This window comes from Lycium barbarum, chloroplast, assembly GCF_019175385.1.
Source record: "Lycium barbarum chloroplast, complete genome".
NCBI lineage: Eukaryota > Viridiplantae > Streptophyta > Magnoliopsida > Solanales > Solanaceae > Lycium > Lycium barbarum.
The window spans coordinates 112501-130000 of record NC_041110.1 but is presented as its reverse complement, the minus strand read 5'-3'; the positions used below and the strand labels follow the sequence as shown (position 1 = coordinate 130000).

General features: G+C 32.4%; 12 protein-coding genes and 1 non-coding gene across 13 annotated transcripts in view, besides 1 other annotated feature; 10 read left to right on the top strand and 3 right to left on the bottom strand. All coding sequences in view use genetic code 11, as the record gives it.

The window, feature by feature from the left end:
* The window catches only part of ycf1, a 5691-nt gene extending 1203 nt beyond the window's left edge, over positions 1-4488 (top strand). Inside the window, exon 1 of the mRNA in view lies at positions 1-4488. This exon is cut by the window's left edge and continues 1203 nt beyond it. Within this exon, the coding sequence (YP_009561886.1) occupies positions 1-4488 (4488 nt within the window).
* Positions 1-17500: part of a sequence feature (small single copy region (SSC)) that runs on past both edges of the window.
* On the top strand, positions 4877-5140 carry rps15 (ribosomal protein S15). Its single transcript has one exon. It carries the CDS (start codon positions 4877-4879, stop codon positions 5138-5140), a length of 264 nt encoding a protein of 87 aa, YP_009561885.1.
* Positions 5252-6433, top strand: ndhH. The gene has a single exon. It carries the CDS (start codon positions 5252-5254, stop codon positions 6431-6433), a length of 1182 nt encoding a protein of 393 aa, YP_009561884.1.
* On the top strand, positions 6435-8682 carry ndhA. The gene is made up of 2 exons: positions 6435-6987; positions 8144-8682. Exons 1-2 carry the CDS (start codon positions 6435-6437, stop codon positions 8680-8682), a joined length of 1092 nt encoding a protein of 363 aa, YP_009561883.1.
* ndhI lies at positions 8768-9271 on the top strand. Its single transcript has one exon. The coding sequence runs from the start codon at positions 8768-8770 to the stop codon at positions 9269-9271; it is 504 nt and encodes a 167-aa protein (YP_009561882.1).
* On the top strand, positions 9669-10199 carry ndhG. The gene has a single exon. The coding sequence runs from the start codon at positions 9669-9671 to the stop codon at positions 10197-10199; it is 531 nt and encodes a 176-aa protein (YP_009561881.1).
* Positions 10423-10728, top strand: ndhE. The gene has a single exon. The coding sequence runs from the start codon at positions 10423-10425 to the stop codon at positions 10726-10728; it is 306 nt and encodes a 101-aa protein (YP_009561880.1).
* Positions 10980-11225, top strand: psaC. Its single transcript has one exon. The coding sequence runs from the start codon at positions 10980-10982 to the stop codon at positions 11223-11225; it is 246 nt and encodes an 81-aa protein (YP_009561879.1).
* ndhD lies at positions 11344-12846 on the top strand. The gene is given in 1 exon segment: positions 11344-12846. A coding segment is annotated over 1 exon segment (1503 nt).
* Positions 13082-14023, bottom strand: ccsA. Its single transcript has one exon. It carries the CDS (start codon positions 14021-14023, stop codon positions 13082-13084), a length of 942 nt encoding a protein of 313 aa, YP_009561877.1.
* On the bottom strand, positions 14128-14207 carry trnL-UAG. Its single transcript has one exon. It is a non-coding gene; the product is annotated as a tRNA-Leu (tRNA).
* Positions 14971-15138, bottom strand: rpl32 (ribosomal protein L32). Its single transcript has one exon. It carries the CDS (start codon positions 15136-15138, stop codon positions 14971-14973), a length of 168 nt encoding a protein of 55 aa, YP_009561876.1.
* ndhF overlaps positions 15731-17500 on the top strand; it is a 2223-nt gene continuing 453 nt past the window's right edge. Inside the window, exon 1 of the mRNA in view lies at positions 15731-17500. This exon is cut by the window's right edge and continues 453 nt beyond it. Within this exon, the coding sequence (YP_009561875.1) occupies positions 15731-17500 (1770 nt within the window).

Genomic DNA, 17500 nt, shown 5'->3' with positions numbered 1-17500 from the left:
CGATTTGAACAGGCCGTAAGAACGGAAATGTCACAATATTTTTTTGACACATGTAAAAGTGATGGAAAACTAAGAATATCTTTTACATACCCGCCAAGTTTATCAACTTTTTGGAAAATGATAAAAAGAAGGCTACCCCTATTGTCACTCCAAAAAACGCTCCCTAATGAACTGGACAATCAGTGGGTTTCTACTAACAAAGAAAAAAGTAATAATCTGAATAAGGAATTTTTCAATCGACTTGAAGTTCTAGACAAGGAATCTCTTTCTCTGGATATACTCGAAACAAGAACTAGATTGTGTAATGATGATACTAAAAAAGAATACGTGCCTAAAATGTATGATCCTTTGTTAAATGGACCATATCGAGGAACAATCAAAAAAGAGTTTTCACCTTCAATCATAAACAATACTTCGCTAGAAAATTGGAAAGAGAGAGTTAGACTAAATAGGATTCATACTATCTTTCTTCCGAATACTGATTACCAAGAATTTGAACAAAAAGTGGATACGGTTGATAAAAAATCATTATCAACAGAAATTGACGAGTTCTTAACTTTAATCAATGAGTTTGGTAACGAACCAAAATCGAGTTTAAATTTGAAAGACCCTTCTTTATTTTCAGACCAAGAGCAGGGAAGAGTGAATTCAGAAAAAAGAACGCAATTTGTAAAATTTGTATTCAATGCAATTGATCCTAATGGGACAAAATCTGGAAAAAACTCGATTGGAATAAAAGAAATCAGTAAAAAAATACCTCGCTGGTCACATAAATTAATCACCGAATTGGAACAACAATTGGGTGAATTTAAAGAGGGCGCATCACTGGATCATCAAATTCGTTCAAGAAAAGCCAGACGTGTAGTGATTTATACTACCAACATGGAGAGTAACGATCCTGAGGTCAAAGAAGAAGTGGCTTTAATAAGCTATTCGCAACAATCAGATTTTCGGCGAGGTATGATTAAAGGCTCTATGCGGGCTCAAAGGCGCAAAACAGTTATTTGGAAACTATTTCAAGCAAATGCGCATTCCCCCTTTTTTCTCGACAGAATAACCCCCCCTCGTCTTTTTTCTTTTGATATCTCTGAACTGATTAAACCAATTTTTCGAAATTGGGCAGGTAAAGAGGGAGAATTCGAGATTCTAGAGTCTAGCGAAGACCAAACAAACAGAGAAGAGAAAAAAGAAAAGGACAAAAAAGCGAAGAACAAAACAAAAAAGGAAAAATCACGGATAGCGATAGCAGAAGCCTGGGATAGCATTCCTTTTGCGCAAATAATAAGAGGTTCCATGTTAATAACTCAATCAATTCTTCGAAAATATATTATATTACCTTCATTGATAATAGCCAAAAATCTCGGGCGTATGTTATTCTTGCAACTTCCTGAATGGTCTGAAGATTTGCAGGAATGGAATAGAGAAATGCATATTAAATGTACTTATAATGGTGTTCAATTATCAGAAACAGAATTTCCAAAAAATTGGTTGAGGGATGGGATTCAGATCAAAATTTTATTTCCTTTTTGTCTGAAACCTTGGCATATATCTAAACTGTACCCCTCCCACGGAGAGCTAATGAAAAAGAAAAAACAAAAAGATGATTTTTGTTTTTTAACAGTTTGGGGAATGGAAACTGAAGCTCCCTTTGGTTCTCCCCGAAGGCGCCCTTCCTTTTTTGAGCCCATTTTTAAGGAACTCGAAAAAAAAACTGGAAAATTAAAAAAGAAAAATTTTATAACTATAAAAGTTTTAAAAGGAAAAACAAAAATATTTCGAAGAGTTTCAAAAGAAACCAAAAAATGGCTTATCAAAAGTATTCTATTTCTAAAAAAAATAAGAGAAGAACTTTCAAAAGTTTCAAAAGTCATTCTAATTGTATTATTTAGATTCAAAGAAATATCTGAATCGAATGAAACGAAAAAAGAAAAAGATTCTCTAATTAGTAATCAGATAATTAACGAATCATTTAGTCAAATTGAATCTGGAAATTGGCCAAATTCTTCACTGATAGAAACCAAAATGAAGGATTTGACTGATAGAACAAGTACAATCAAAAATCAAATAGAAAGAATTACAAAAGAGAAAAAGAAAGTAACTCCAGAAATAGACATTAGTCCTAATAAAACAAATAATATTAAAAAATTAGAATCGCCAAAAAATATTTTCCAAATATTAAAAAGAAGAAATACTCGATCAATATGGAAATTCCATTATTTTCTAAAATTATTCATTCAAAGATTATACATCGATCTATTTTTATCTATCATTAATATTCCCAGAATTTATACACAACTCTTTCTTGAATCAACAAATAAATTGATTGATAAATACATTTCCAATAATGAAATAAATCAAGAAAAAATTAATAATAAAAAAAAAATTCACTTTATTTCGACTATAAAAAAGTCCCTTTCTAATATTAGTAAAAAAAATTCACATATTTTTTTTGATTTATCCTACTTGTCACAAGCATATGTATTTTACAAATTATCACAAACCCAAGTTATTAATTTGGCTAAATTTAGATCTGTTCTTCAATATAACAGAACGTCTTTTTTCCTTAAGACTAAAATAAAGGACTATTTTAGAACACTAGGAATATTTCATTCTGAATTAAAACATAAGAAACTTCAGAGTTATAGAATCAATCAATGGAAAAACTGGTTAAGACAGCATTATCAATACGATTTATCTCAGATTAGATGGTCTAGATTAATGCCACAAAAATGGCGAAATAGGGTTAATCAAAGTTGTATGGCTCAAAATAAAAATCGAAATTTAAACAAATGGAATTCATATGAAAACGACCAATTAATTCATTACAAAAAAGAAAATGATTCTGAACTCTATTCATTATCAAACCAAAAAGATAAGTTTTCAAAATGTTATAGATATGATCTTTTATCATATAAATCGATTAATTATGAAAATAAAAGTGAGTCATTTATTTATATATTACCCTTTCAAGTAAATAAGAACCTCGAAATTTCTTATAATTCAAACACGCCCAAACACAACTTTTTTGATATGTCCGGCAATCTTGATATCAATAATTATCTAAGAAAAGGCAATATTCTATATATAGAAAGAAATCTCGATAGAAAATATTTTGATTGGAAAATTATCCATTTTTCTCTTAGACAAAAAGAAGATATTGAGGCCTGGGTTAAGATCGATACCAACAGTAATCCAAATACTAAAATTGGTATTAATAATTATCAAATAATTGAGAAAATCGATAAAAAAGGCCTTTTTTATCTTACAACTCATCAAAATTCAGAAAACACTCAAAAAAATTCGAAAAAAGTCTTTTTTGATTGGATGGGAATGAATGAAAAAATATTTAACCGTCGCATATTCAATCTGGAATTTTGGTTCTTCCCAGAATTTATACTACTTTATAATGTATATAAAATAAAACCGTGGATTATACCAAGCAAATTACTTCTTTTAAATTTGAATACAAACGAAAATCTTAGTCAAAATAAAAACATCAATAAAAACCAAAAATCAAATATAAAGAATCGAATTCAAGAAGCAAAAGAACCCGCAAGTCAAGGAGAAAGAGAGCGTGGATCAGATATAGAAAACAAAGTAAATCTGCGCCCTATTCTCTCACTCTCAAGCCCTGTTCCCTCAAAACATAAAAAGGATCTTGAAAAAGATTACGCGGAATCAGACACAAAGAAGGGTAAAAAGAAAAAACAATACAAAAGCAACACGGAAGCAGAACTAGATTTATTCTTGAAACGTTATTTGCTTTTTCAATTGAGATGGAACGATGCTTTGAATCAAAGAATGCTCGATAATATCAAGGTATATTGTCTCCTGCTTCGACTGATAAATCCAAACCAAATTACTGTATCGTCAATTCAAAGGGGAGAAATGAGTTTGGATATAATGCTGATTCAGGCGAATTTAACTCTTACAGAATTGATGAAGAAGGGGATATTGATTATCGAACCTATTCGGTTGTCTGTAAAAAATAATGGACAATTTATTATGTATCAAACCATAGGTATTTCATTGGTTCATAAAAGTAAACACCAAATTAATCAAAGATACCGAGAACAAAGATATGTTGATAAAAAGAATTTTGATGAATTCATTCTGCAACCTCAAACTCAAAGAATAAATACAGACAAAAATCATTTTGATTTGCTTGTTCCTGAAAATATTTTATGGTCTAGACGTCGTAGAGAATTGAGAATTCGAAGTTTTTTTAATTCTTTGAATTGGAATGGCGTCGATAGAAATTCAGTATTTTGCAACGAAACCAATGTAAAAAACTGGAGTCAATTTTTGGATGAAAGGAAACCTCTTTATAAAGAGAAAAAAGAATTAATTAAATTGAAGTTCTTTCTTTGGCCTAATTATCGATTAGAAGATTTAGCTTGTATGAATCGTTATTGGTTTGATACCAATAATGGTAGCCGTTTCAGTATCTTAAGGATACATATGTATCCACGATTGAAAATTAATTGATAGTACTATATACCCTGTCTCGTATAGAGTATCTGAAAGCAAACAAATGCACACATGCCTTGTCTTACATCTCATTCGAATCTAATTCGAGTAGACGATACTAAATCAATAAGGTATCGATTAGATCTAGAAATGAATCAACAGAATCTTCTTCATTTTAGGTTTAAATTATTCGCTTTTGTGAATGACAAAAATTTACCTACCACCTTTTTGGATTCCTATCTGAATCAAATTTGGACTTTGATTAATTTATTGGAATTGATAAAATTAGGAGTTCATAAAGAAATTAAGTCTATATACCACGTTCAAATTACTGGCATTATTATTACTGATCGATAAAATTCGATAAAATCCATATCTGTAAAATAAAGAAAGGGGAAATTCTTTTATGGTAAAAAATTCTGTCATTTCAGTTATTTTTCAAGAAGAAAAGAGAGGATCTGTTGAATTTCAAGTATTCAATTTCACCAATAAGATACGTAGACTTACTTCACATTTAGAATTGCACAAAAAAGACTATTTATCTCAGAGAGGTTTGAAGAAAATTTTGGGAAAACGTCAACGACTGCTAGCTTATTTGGCAAAAAAAAATAGAGTACGTTATAAAGAATTAATTAATCAGTTGGACATTCGAGAGACAAAAACTCGTTAATTTTATTAATTTGAAGAGTCATTTCATTTTCACTTATATGTTTCGATTAAATTTTGATGAACTTCTTTTCACTTTCAGCAATTCATGGAAGAATGAATCGGTAAAAAACTTATGACTGCACCAACTACAAGAAAAGACCTCATGATAGTCAATATGGGGCCTCAGCACCCATCAATGCACGGTGTTCTTCGACTCATCGTTACTCTAGATGGTGAAGATGTTGTCGACTGCGAACCAATATTGGGTTATTTACATAGAGGGATGGAGAAAATTGCGGAAAATCGAACAATTATACAATATTTGCCTTATGTAACACGTTGGGATTATTTAGCTACTATGTTCACAGAAGCAATAACCATAAATGGACCCGAACAATTAGGCAATATTCAAGTACCTAAAAGGGCTAGCTATATCAGAGTCATTATGTTGGAATTGAGTCGGATAGCTTCTCATTTGTTATGGCTCGGTCCTTTTATGGCGGATATTGGTGCGCAGACCCCTTTCTTCTATATTTTTCGAGAAAGAGAATTGATATATGACCTCTTCGAAGCTGCCACCGGTATGCGAATGATGCATAATTATTTTCGTATCGGAGGAGTGGCTGCCGATCTACCCTATGGCTGGATAGATAAATGTTTGGATTTTTGCGATTATTTTTTAACAGGGGTCGCTGAGTATCAAAAACTTATTACCCGGAATCCTATTTTTTTAGAACGAGTTGAAGGCGTAGGCATTATTGGGGGAGACGAAGCATTAAATTGGGGTTTATCGGGACCAATGCTACGAGCTTCCGGAATAGAATGGGATCTTCGTAAAGTTGATCATTATGAGTCTTACGACGAATTTGATTGGCAGGTTCAATGGCAACGAGAAGGGGATTCATTAGCTCGTTATTTAGTACGAATTGGTGAAATGACAGAATCCATAAAGATTATTCAACAGGCTCTGGAAGGAATTCCAGGAGGGCCTTACGAAAATTTAGAAATCCGACGTTTTGACAGATTAAAAGATCCTGAATGGAATGATTTTGAATATCGGTTTATTAGTAAAAAACCCTCTCCAACTTTTGAATTGTCGAAACAAGAACTTTATGTGAGAGTTGAAGCCCCAAAAGGAGAATTGGGAATTTTTCTCATAGGAGATCAGAGCGTTTTTCCTTGGAGATGGAAAATTCGCCCACCAGGTTTTATCAATTTGCAAATTCTTCCTCAGTTAGTTAAAAGAATGAAATTGGCTGATATTATGACAATACTAGGTAGCATAGATATCATTATGGGAGAAGTTGATCGTTGAAATGATAATTGATACAACAGAAATAGAGACTATCAATTCTTTTTCCAAATTGGAATCCTTAAAAGAAGTCTATGGGATCATGTGGATGCTTGTCCCTATTTTGACTCTTGTATTAGGAATCACAATAGGTGTACTAGTAATTGTTTGGTTAGAAAGAGAAATATCTGCAGGAATACAACAACGTATCGGACCTGAATATGCTGGCCCTTTAGGAATTCTTCAAGCTCTAGCAGATGGGACAAAACTACTTTTGAAAGAGAACCTTATTCCATCTACCGGAGATCCTCGTTTATTCAGTATCGGACCATCCATAGCCGTAATATCTATCTTTCTAAGTTATTCAGTAATTCCTTTTGGTGATCACCTTGTTCTAGCCGATCTTAGTATTGGTGTTTTTTTCTGGATTGCCATTTCAAGTATTGCTCCCGTTGGACTTCTTATGTCAGGATATGGATCAAATAATAAATATTCCTTTTTAGGTGGTCTACGGGCAGCTGCCCAATCAATTAGTTATGAAATACCATTAGCTCTATGTGTGTTATCAATATCTCTACGTGTGATTCGGTGAGACCTAAAATTTCTCAAAATTCTTTTCTTTCTAGAAAGAAGGGTAAAAAGATTTGATTGAATATATATATTTTCATTTTTATTCAGCATTTAAGTTGATGAACTAAACCAGATAGTTATATGAGTGAAAGAAAACGGCTTCTAAATTTGCAGTAAAAAGGTTGAGTCTCATTTCCTATGTACAAGAATCAAATGGTGAAAAAAGTAAACATAAGCAATAGAGATTGTTTACCCCAAGATTGGTGAATTGTCATGATAGCTTGAAGCGGGTTCAAAAGATCAACTGTATGGAGTTTTTACTGTCTATTACCATAGATGGATTTCCACAACGGGAGGTTGAAAGCAAAAATGAGTGGATGGTTAGGAAGACCAAGATACACAAAGGATTAGTAATTGAGATTATGTAAGTTATCCAAGAGGATACTTCTGTACATAAAAGGAATTCGAATTGGGGCTTTACGTTCGTAGAAATGGTCAAGAAGTACTCCCCATGATTCTGATCCAGAGTATGTTCCTATCCACTGAGTAAGTAAATAACTATCAAGAACGAAGTAATCTTTTACTTTGGTTAAAGGCCCTTTTTCTGAGAAAGGAGAATAGGAATGAAATAAAATAAATCGAAATAGAAAGAAAAGAATCTAATTGCAAAAGCAAAAAGAAGGGATGTCTTGTTTTTTTCTTCCTTTTTTCTTTTTTTGTTTTTATTCTTTCTTTCCTATAATTCAATTTTGATTTCTATTTAGAGAGATAAAATTTTTGTCATGATTCGTGAACTAATGGACTCTCTAATTTTTTTTTTCATAATTGAAAATTCGAGGTTGAAATGTATATGTGATATTGCTATAAAGCGCATTTTATTTAATGATAAGGTTATTAATCAACAAAGAAAAATTAAAATTCTTAAAAGATGAGATCAATTCAGAAGCATTTATTTATTAGTTTTAAATATAGCAGACAGAATTCCATTGGTCTAATTTGGGACCTTAGGATAGATTTTGATTCTATCTGACAAACATATAAAGATAAAGAATAGGAAAGGGCCCTTAGATTTATTTGTGACCTCTGAGGAGCCGTATGAGGTGAAAATCTCACGTACGGTTCTGTAATAGCGATGGGCACAGTGATGTTATCATCGACTATGATTATCTAACAGTTCAAGTACAGTTGATATAGTGGAAGCGCAGTCAAAATATGGTTTTTGGGGGTGGAATTTGTGGCGTCAACCCATCGGGTTTATCGTTTTTCTAATTTCTTCTCTAGCCGAGTGTGAAAGATTACCTTTTGATTTACCAGAAGCAGAAGAAGAATTAGTAGCAGGGTATCAAACCGAATATTCAGGTATCAAATTTGGTTTATTTTACATTGCTTCATATCTGAATCTACTAGTTTCTTCATTATTTGTAACAGTTCTTTACTTGGGAGGTTGGAATCTTTCTATTCCGTACATATTTGTTCCTGAGCTATTTGGCATAAATAAAAGGGGTAAAGTCTTTGGAACACTAATTGGTATCTTTATCACATTAGCCAAAACTTATTTGTTTTTGTTCATTCCTATTGCAACAAGATGGACTTTACCGAGGCTGAGAATGGACCAACTATTAAATCTTGGGTGGAAATTTCTTTTACCTATTTCTCTAGGTAATCTATTATTGACAACTTCGTCCCAACTTCTTTCACTGTAAAAGACCACAATATTCTAGATTCACGACTTGTCTCAAACAAGAGAAAGAAACAAGCATAAATTTTTTTTTTATAGATATTCTAAATATGCTCCCTATGATAACTGAATTCATAAATTATGGTCAACAAACAATACGGGCCGCCAGATACATCGGCCAAGGTTTCATGATTACCCTGTCCCACGCAAATCGTTTACCTGTAACTATTCAATACCCCTACGAAAAATTGATCACATCGGAACGTTTCCGAGGCCGAATACACTTTGAATTTGATAAATGCATTGCTTGTGAAGTATGTGTGCGTGTATGTCCTATAGATTTACCCGTTGTTGATTGGAAGTTGGAAACTGATATTCGAAAGAAACGATTGCTTAATTACAGTATTGATTTTGGAATCTGTATATTTTGTGGTAATTGCGTTGAGTATTGCCCAACAAATTGTTTATCAATGACCGAAGAATATGAACTTTCTACTTATGATCGTCACGAATTGAATTATAATCAAATCGCTTTGGGTCGCTTACCAATGTCAGTAATTGATGATTACACAATTCGAACAATTTCGAATTTACCTCAAATAAAAAATGAATAAACCTTTAATTCGATTCTAAAAAAATTCCGAATTACGAAGGCTTAGTTCGGATCTAAAAAAATGAGATTTTTGCTTGGTCAATTCAAACTAGTGGTTGGTTAACGAGACTCCTAGCTTAATTTAGATTGAAAACAAAACCGATTTCTATATTATAGTTATAATAATAGTAATGGTTTCAAAGTAGATAAATGATATCAAAAATAGATAGGTTTAAACTACTCTTTCGACGAATAAAGAATTGATAGTGGTCCAATAAAATAAAAGCATCTACGTCAACTCATACCCATTACAATTTCATTCAATTAATAAGAAGTATCATAAAAAATAGAAAAACTTCTTTTTTCCTGGTCAGGTCAATAAAGTCATGAAATTCTTCGTTTTTGATTTTTTATAAAAAATGGATTTATCTGAACCAATACATGATTTTCTTTTAGTCTTTCTAGGATCGGGTCTTATATTAGGGGGTCTAGGGGTGGTATTACTTCCCAATCCAATCTATTCTGCCTTTTCCTTGGGATTGGTTCTTGTTTGTACATCGTTATTCTATATTCTATCTAACTCCTATTTTGTAGCTGCTGCGCAGCTACTTATTTACGTAGGAGCTATAAATGTTTTAATCATTTTTGCTGTGATGTTCATGAATGGTTCAGAATATTACAAAGATTTTCATCTTTGGACCGTAGGAGACGGAATTACTTCGATGGTTTGTATAAGTCTTTTTATTTCACTAATTACTACTATTTCAGATACGTCATGGTACGGGATTATTTGGACTACAAGATCAAACCAGATTATAGAGCAAGATTTTCTAAGTAATAGTCAACAAATTGGAATTCATTTATCAACCGATTTTTTTCTTCCATTTGAATTGATTTCAATAATCCTTTTAGTTGCTTTAATAGGTGCAATTGCTGTAGCTCGTCAATAAAAAATTTCTATTAAAACTTGGAATTCAAATAGAATTTTGTTCTGTCTTATCACATTCATTTTCCTTCAATTCTATTTGAATTCCAGCTCTCTAAATAGAAAGACTTTAGGTCAATCTAGTACCAATATATTTCTTTGTTCCATACTTGTTATATACTAGTCAATTAAATTGGTTGAATTGTTGTTCATATTGAAAGGAGTCGAGATTGATAAGGAGTTGTTTAATGATTCTCGAACATGTACTTGTTTTGAGTGCCTATTTATTTTCTATCGGTATCTATGGATTGATCACAAGTCGAAATATGGTTAGAGCCCTTATGTGTCTTGAACTTATATTGAATGCGGTTAATATAAATTTTGTAACATTTTCTGATTTTTTTGATAATCGTCAATTAAAAGGAGACATTTTCTCAATTTTTGTTATAGCTATTGCAGCCGCTGAAGCAGCCATTGGACTGGCTATTGTTTCATCAATTTACCGTAACAGAAAATCAACTCGTATCAATCAATCAAATTTGTTGAATAATTAGTATTAATCATCTAGATTCTAATATTGATAAATCAATTTTAATTAGCATGTTTGCTACGTAAGGTATGATCTTGTTTGCAAAACATAAGAAATCAAAGTATTTTGGCCTCTCTCATATCTCATAAACCAATCCAGAAGGGGGTTGATTAGAAAATTATGATAACTCATTGATTCATCTGGTATCTAAATATATGATTCGTTTCTAAGTTTACTAGATCGAAAATTTAGAACATTCAAAAACGTATAGACCCAATGTCACATTCAGTAAAGATTTATGATACGTGTATAGGATGTACTCAATGTGTCCGAGCCTGCCCCACCGATGTATTAGAAATGATACCTTGGGACGGTTGTAAGGCTAAACAAATTGCTTCTGCTCCACGAACAGAGGACTGTGTTGGTTGTAAGAGATGTGAATCCGCCTGTCCAACAGATTTCTTGAGTGTCCGAGTTTATTTATGGCATGAAACAACTCGCAGTATGGGTCTAGCTTATTGATACGTTCAAAAAAACTCTACTTGAATTCATTTAATTTTTTTTACCGACAAACCTGTGCTCGAAAATCAAAATATTTTGAGCACGGGTTTTTTTGGTCCAAGTGTATCTTGTCTTTACTACGAATTATTTTCCTTGGTTAACAATAATTGTCGTTTTTCCGATATTTGCGGGTTCCTTAATTTTCTTTCTTCCCCATAAAGGAAATAGGGTAATTCGTTGGTATACCATATGTATATGTATTTTAGAACTTCTTCTAACGACTTATGCATTTTGTTATCATTTCCAATCGGATGATCCATTAATCCAACTAGTGGAGGATTATAAATGGATCGATTTTTTTGATTTCCATTGGAGATTAGGAATAGATGGACTTTCTATAGGACCCATTTTATTAACAGGATTTATCACTACTTTAGCGACTTTAGCGGCTTGGCCAGTTACTCGAGATTCTCGATTATTCCATTTTCTCATGTTAGCAATGTACAGTGGTCAAATTGGATCATTTTCATCTCGGGACCTTTTACTTTTTTTCATCATGTGGGAGTTAGAATTAATTCCTGTTTATCTACTTCTAGCCATGTGGGGAGGAAAGAAACGCCTGTACTCAGCTACAAAATTTATTTTGTACACGGCGGGGGGTTCTGTTTTTCTCTTAATGGGAGTTTTGGGTGTTGCTTTATATGGTTCTAATGAACCAACATTAAATTTTGAAACATTAGTTAATCAGTCATATCCTGTGGTTTTAGAAATAATCTTCTATATTGGATTTTTTATTGCTTTTGCTGTCAAATCGCCCATTATCCCTCTACATACCTGGTTACCAGATACCCATGGAGAAGCACACTACAGTACTTGTATGCTTCTAGCCGGAATCTTATTAAAAATGGGAGCGTATGGATTAATTCGAATCAATATGGAATTATTACCTCACGCCCATTCTATATTTTCTCCTTGGTTGATGATAATAGGTACAATACAAATAATCTATGCAGCTTCAACATCTCTTGGCCAACGGAATTTAAAAAAAAGAATAGCCTATTCCTCTGTCTCTCATATGGGTTTCATAATTATAGGAATTAGTTCTCTAACCGATACGGGACTTAATGGAGCCCTTTTACAAATAATCTCTCATGGATTTATTGGTGCTGCACTTTTTTTCTTGGCGGGGACGACTTATGATAGAATCCGCCTTGTTTATCTTGACGAAATGGGCGGAATAGCTATTCCAATGCCAAAAATGTTCACGATGTTCAGTAGCTTTTCGATGGCTTCCCTTGCATTACCAGGTATGAGTGGTTTTGTTGCCGAATTGATAGTATTTTTTGGAATAATTACCGGCCAAAAATATCTTTTAATTCCAAAAATACTAATTACTTTTGTAATGGCAATTGGAATTATATTAACTCCTATTTATTCATTATCTATGTTACGCCAGATGTTCTATGGATACAAGCTATTTAATGCCCCGAAGGATTCCTTTTTTGATTCTGGACCGCGAGAGTTATTTCTTTCGATCTCCATCTTTTTACCCGTAATAGGTATTGGTATATACCCGGATTTCGTTCTTTCATTAGCAGTTGACAAGGTCGAAGTTATTCTATCTAATTTTTTTTATAGATAATTTGTATGACTGAAATAAAAAAACCTATCTTTGTTTTTAAAAACATTCTTGGACAATGAAAAAAAGAAGACTTTTTTCTTCTCTTAACTCTTCAGTTAAGTAAAAACAATGAAATTGAACTACATATGGTAGAAAACCGTGTGAATCAAATATTGTATTGATGATTCACACGGTCCACACGCTGGTTCATACAATGCGCCGCCCGCTCTTGTATTTGGAATAACTTGTCTTGAATTCAATTAAATGTTGATGGAAAAGAACCATAACTATGTAACCCTATTCCTACTAGATTGACCCCAAAATAGCATATCCAAATTATAAGAAAGCCTATAGACGCTACAATTGCAGAATTTGCACCCCGCAAATTTCTATTTGTTCGAGTATGTAAATAAATTGCAAATACGATCCAAGTAATAAACGCCCAAGTTTCTTTTGGGTCCCAATTCCAATACGACCCCCACGCTTCATTAGCCCATACCGCTCCCGAAAGGATTCCTATGGTTAAAAAAGTAAATCCTAAACTAATAACTCGATAACTCCAATAATCCAATTGTTGAATCAATTGGGACCTGTAATAATTTTTAGCAGAAAAAAAAGAAGTATTTTCTAAAACATTTTCACCCAAGAAAAATGACTCGTTTAAAAAACCATTGCTCTTATAAAAAAGCTTTCTGTTTTTTCGAAATGTAATCACTAGAAGTGCTACTGATAATAACGATCCACATAAAAGGGCTGCATAGCCCAATATCATCATACTTACGTGCATTATTAACCACTCGGATTGAAGAGCAGGTACTAATATTCCAGATTGGTGTATTTCAGTTAAAATACCTGAAGTAGCAAAGCCTTGGGTAAAAATAGCACTTGGGCCAGTTATTTTACTTAAAATTAAAACATTTTTTTTGAAATACGGAATTATATGAATAAGGGAGAAACTCCATGAAAGGAAAATTAATGATTCATATAAATCGCTTAGTGGGAAATGGCCCGAAGAAATCCAACGAGTAACTAATAATCCTGTTATACAGAAAAAAGTAACTATTATGCCCTTTTCTGACGAATCATATAGTTTTACGCTTTCATCGACTAAAAAGGTTATCAAATGAATTGTAATTACAATTGAAACGATCGAAAAGGAAATGTGAGTTAATATATGCTCTAAGGTTGAAAATATCATAAAAAATCTTTAAAAAAGAAGAGTCCCTTAATTACATAATTCTAAAATGGAAATCGGGAATTGAATTCATTATAAGATCTATTTATCCTTTTTAGAAGACGGTATGCCGCCACTCGGACTCGAACCGAGATGCATTAGCACTGCTTCCTAAGAGCAGCGTGTCTACCAATTTCACCATAGCGGCCTGTCTTGAACTCATAATAGCCTATGAATAAGCAATCGTCGAGATTGAGGAAGCTATTTTAGTTTAGTAATGAGTCAAATGGATCAATAACCAAAAAAGGTTGTTCAAATAGGAATTTGAAGTTGAAGGTTCATTATTTTAGATTTGAGTTTAGAGTCTTAGTTTTTTTTATTTAACCAGGGACTTTCCTATATTTTAGGCTTGCCTCGAATTGAACTCTTGTAACTAAATCGTTCTATACTCAATTAAGGAATAGAGTTCAAAAAGTTTTTGTTTTCATTGTTTAATCAGCTATTTCCTATTGATTTTTTTTTCAGAAATCTAAAAAAAAAAATGGATTTTGAAGACAAAATAGAAGGAAAAGAACCTATTTTGCATCACTCAAAATTGACAATTAGTGATACAGAATTTCATTAAGCAATTTTATCTATTGGGTTAAGGGCAAAAGATATGGAAATATAGAATTTTTTCTTTTTTAATTGAATTCTGCAAATAGGTCGATGGGGAAAATCAAACTCCCCACCTTGGAATAGAAATGATCTTTATTCTTTTGTAAACAAAAAAATTATTATTCAGTAAATAGAGGATTTCCTAATTCAATTATTTTATATATCAATCAGAAAAGCGAAGAGAGTTCCATTACGTATTGTGAGCTAATCAATATCAAATATGAAAGGGAAATCGTTAAATTATTCAATTAGATAATAATTTAAGAATAATTGAATTCTTTTTTCAAGTTGATTCAAATTATTCTAACGTTTTATTACTTATTTATTTTTGTTTGGCGTACAAAAAAACTTTTTGAATTCCCGGTAGAAAGAGATTTCGCTAACGAAAAAGCCTTTAATGCTACCCAATATCCCTTCTTTTTCCAAATATTTTTACGAATACGCTTTTTTGATGTCGAAGTGCGTTTTTTTGGAACTGCCATTTAGAAATTAAAAAATTACTCATTGTTATAGCTGGATGTGAAAGACATCTATTCTTCAAAACGAATTCTTTTTACTACTATTTATTTTCGAGCTAATAGTGTCCTCCTCAAATAAAACATTATCGAGATAGGAAAAAGATATGTGAAAATTGCATAATACTGGACATAATACTGGAAATAAAAAAAGAAGGCCAATATGCGTTTTTTTTTTCCAGTTTTTCTATTCCATAAAACATTCAGAATCGTAAAAAAGAAAAGGTTCTCTATTGACATCTTTATTTCACAATTTCACATTCTTCTCTTTTTGATTCAGAAAATCTATACCTATTTACTGGTAAAACCTGGGTAAAAATGGGCCTATTTCAAAGGAGACCAGTAATTAATCCCTTTCATATCATTTGACCCATTGTAACTTCTTGATTTCAATAGTTGAAGTATTTAGCAAAGACTCAGAATAAGTAAGAATAGAAAATTCGATTTAAGTTTTAAATTAGTTTAAGTTAGTCCATATTTTTACTTTTTATTGACGCCTTTCAAAAGAGGTAAGATCCGGTGAATCGGAAACAATTAATTAAGAATTCAAAACTTTTTTATGGAACAGACATATGAATATGCGTGGATCATACCTTTCATTCCACTTCCAGTCCCTATGTTAATAGGAGCGGGACTTATTCTTTTTCCAACGGCAACAAAAAGTTTTCGCCGTATGTGGGCTTTTCAGAGTGTTTTATTGTTAAGCATAGTCATGGTTTTTTCAATCTACCTGTCTATTCAGCAAATAAATAGCAGTTCTTTTTATCAATATGTATGGTCTTGGATCATCAATAATGATTTTTCTTTAGACTTCGGATACTTGATCGACCCACTTACTTCTATTATGTCAATATTAATCACTACTGTTGGAATTATGGTTCTTATTTATAGTGATAATTATATGGCTCATGATCAAGGCTATTTGAGATTTTTTGCTTATATGAGTTTTTTCAGTACTTCCATGTTGGGATTAGTTACTAGTTCGAATTTGATACAAATTTATATTTTTTGGGAATTGGTTGGGCTGTGTTCCTATCTATTAATAGGATTTTGGTTTACACGACCTGTTGCGGCAAATGCTTGTCAAAAAGCGTTTGTAACTAATCGTGTAGGGGATTTTGGTTTATTATTAGGAATTTTAGGTTTTTATTGGATAACAGGGAGTTTCGAATTTAGGGATTTATTCGAAATATTCAATAACTTGATTTATAATAATGAGGTCAATTTTTTATTTGTTACTTTATGCGCTGTTCTCTTATTTGCCGGTGCAGTTGCTAAATCCGCCCAATTCCCCCTTCATGTATGGTTACCTGATGCCATGGAGGGGCCTACTCCTATTTCGGCTCTTATACATGCTGCTACTATGGTAGCGGCGGGAATTTTTCTTGTAGCTCGGCTTCTTCCTCTTTTCAGAGTTATACCTTACATAATGTATTTGATCTCGATTATAGGAATAATAACAGTATTATTAGGAGCCACTTTAGCTCTTGCTCAAAAAGACATTAAGAGAGGTTTAGCCTATTCCACAATGTCTCAATTGGGTTATATGATGTTAGCTCTAGGTATGGGGTCTTATCGAAGCGCTTTATTTCATTTGATTACTCATGCTTATTCCAAAGCATTATTATTTTTAGGATCCGGATCCATTATTCATTCAATGGAAACTATTGTTGGATATTCTCCAGCTAAAAGCCAGAATATGGGTCTTATGGGGGGTTTAAGAAAACATGTACCAATTACCCAAATCACATTTTTATTAGGTACACTTTCTCTTTGTGGTATTCCACCTCTTGCTTGTTTTTGGTCCAAAGATGAAATTCTTAATGATAGTTGGTTGTATTCGCCAATTTTCGCAATAATAGCTTGGGCCACGGCGGGATTAACCGCATTTTATATGTTTCGGATCTATTTACTTACTTTTGAAGGGCATTTAAACGTTCATTTTCAAAATTATGGTGGGAAACAAAAAACCCCTTTCTATTCAATATCTCTATGGGGTAAAAACGGCGTTAAGAAAAACTCTTGTTTATTACCAATGAATAATAATGAAAGTACTTCTTTTTTTTCAAAAACGAAATATCCTATTGATAAAAATGGAAGAAAGATGACACGACCTTTTATGACTATTGCTCGTTTTGAGCATAAAGCGGTTTATTCCTATCCTTATGAATCGGACAATACTATGCTATTCCCACTATTTGTATTAGGACTCTTTACTTTGTTTGTTGGATCCATAGGAATTCCTTTCAACCAAGAGGGAGTGAATTTGGATATATTATCGAAATGGTTAGCTCCATCTATAAATCTTTTGCATCAAAAGTCGAATAAT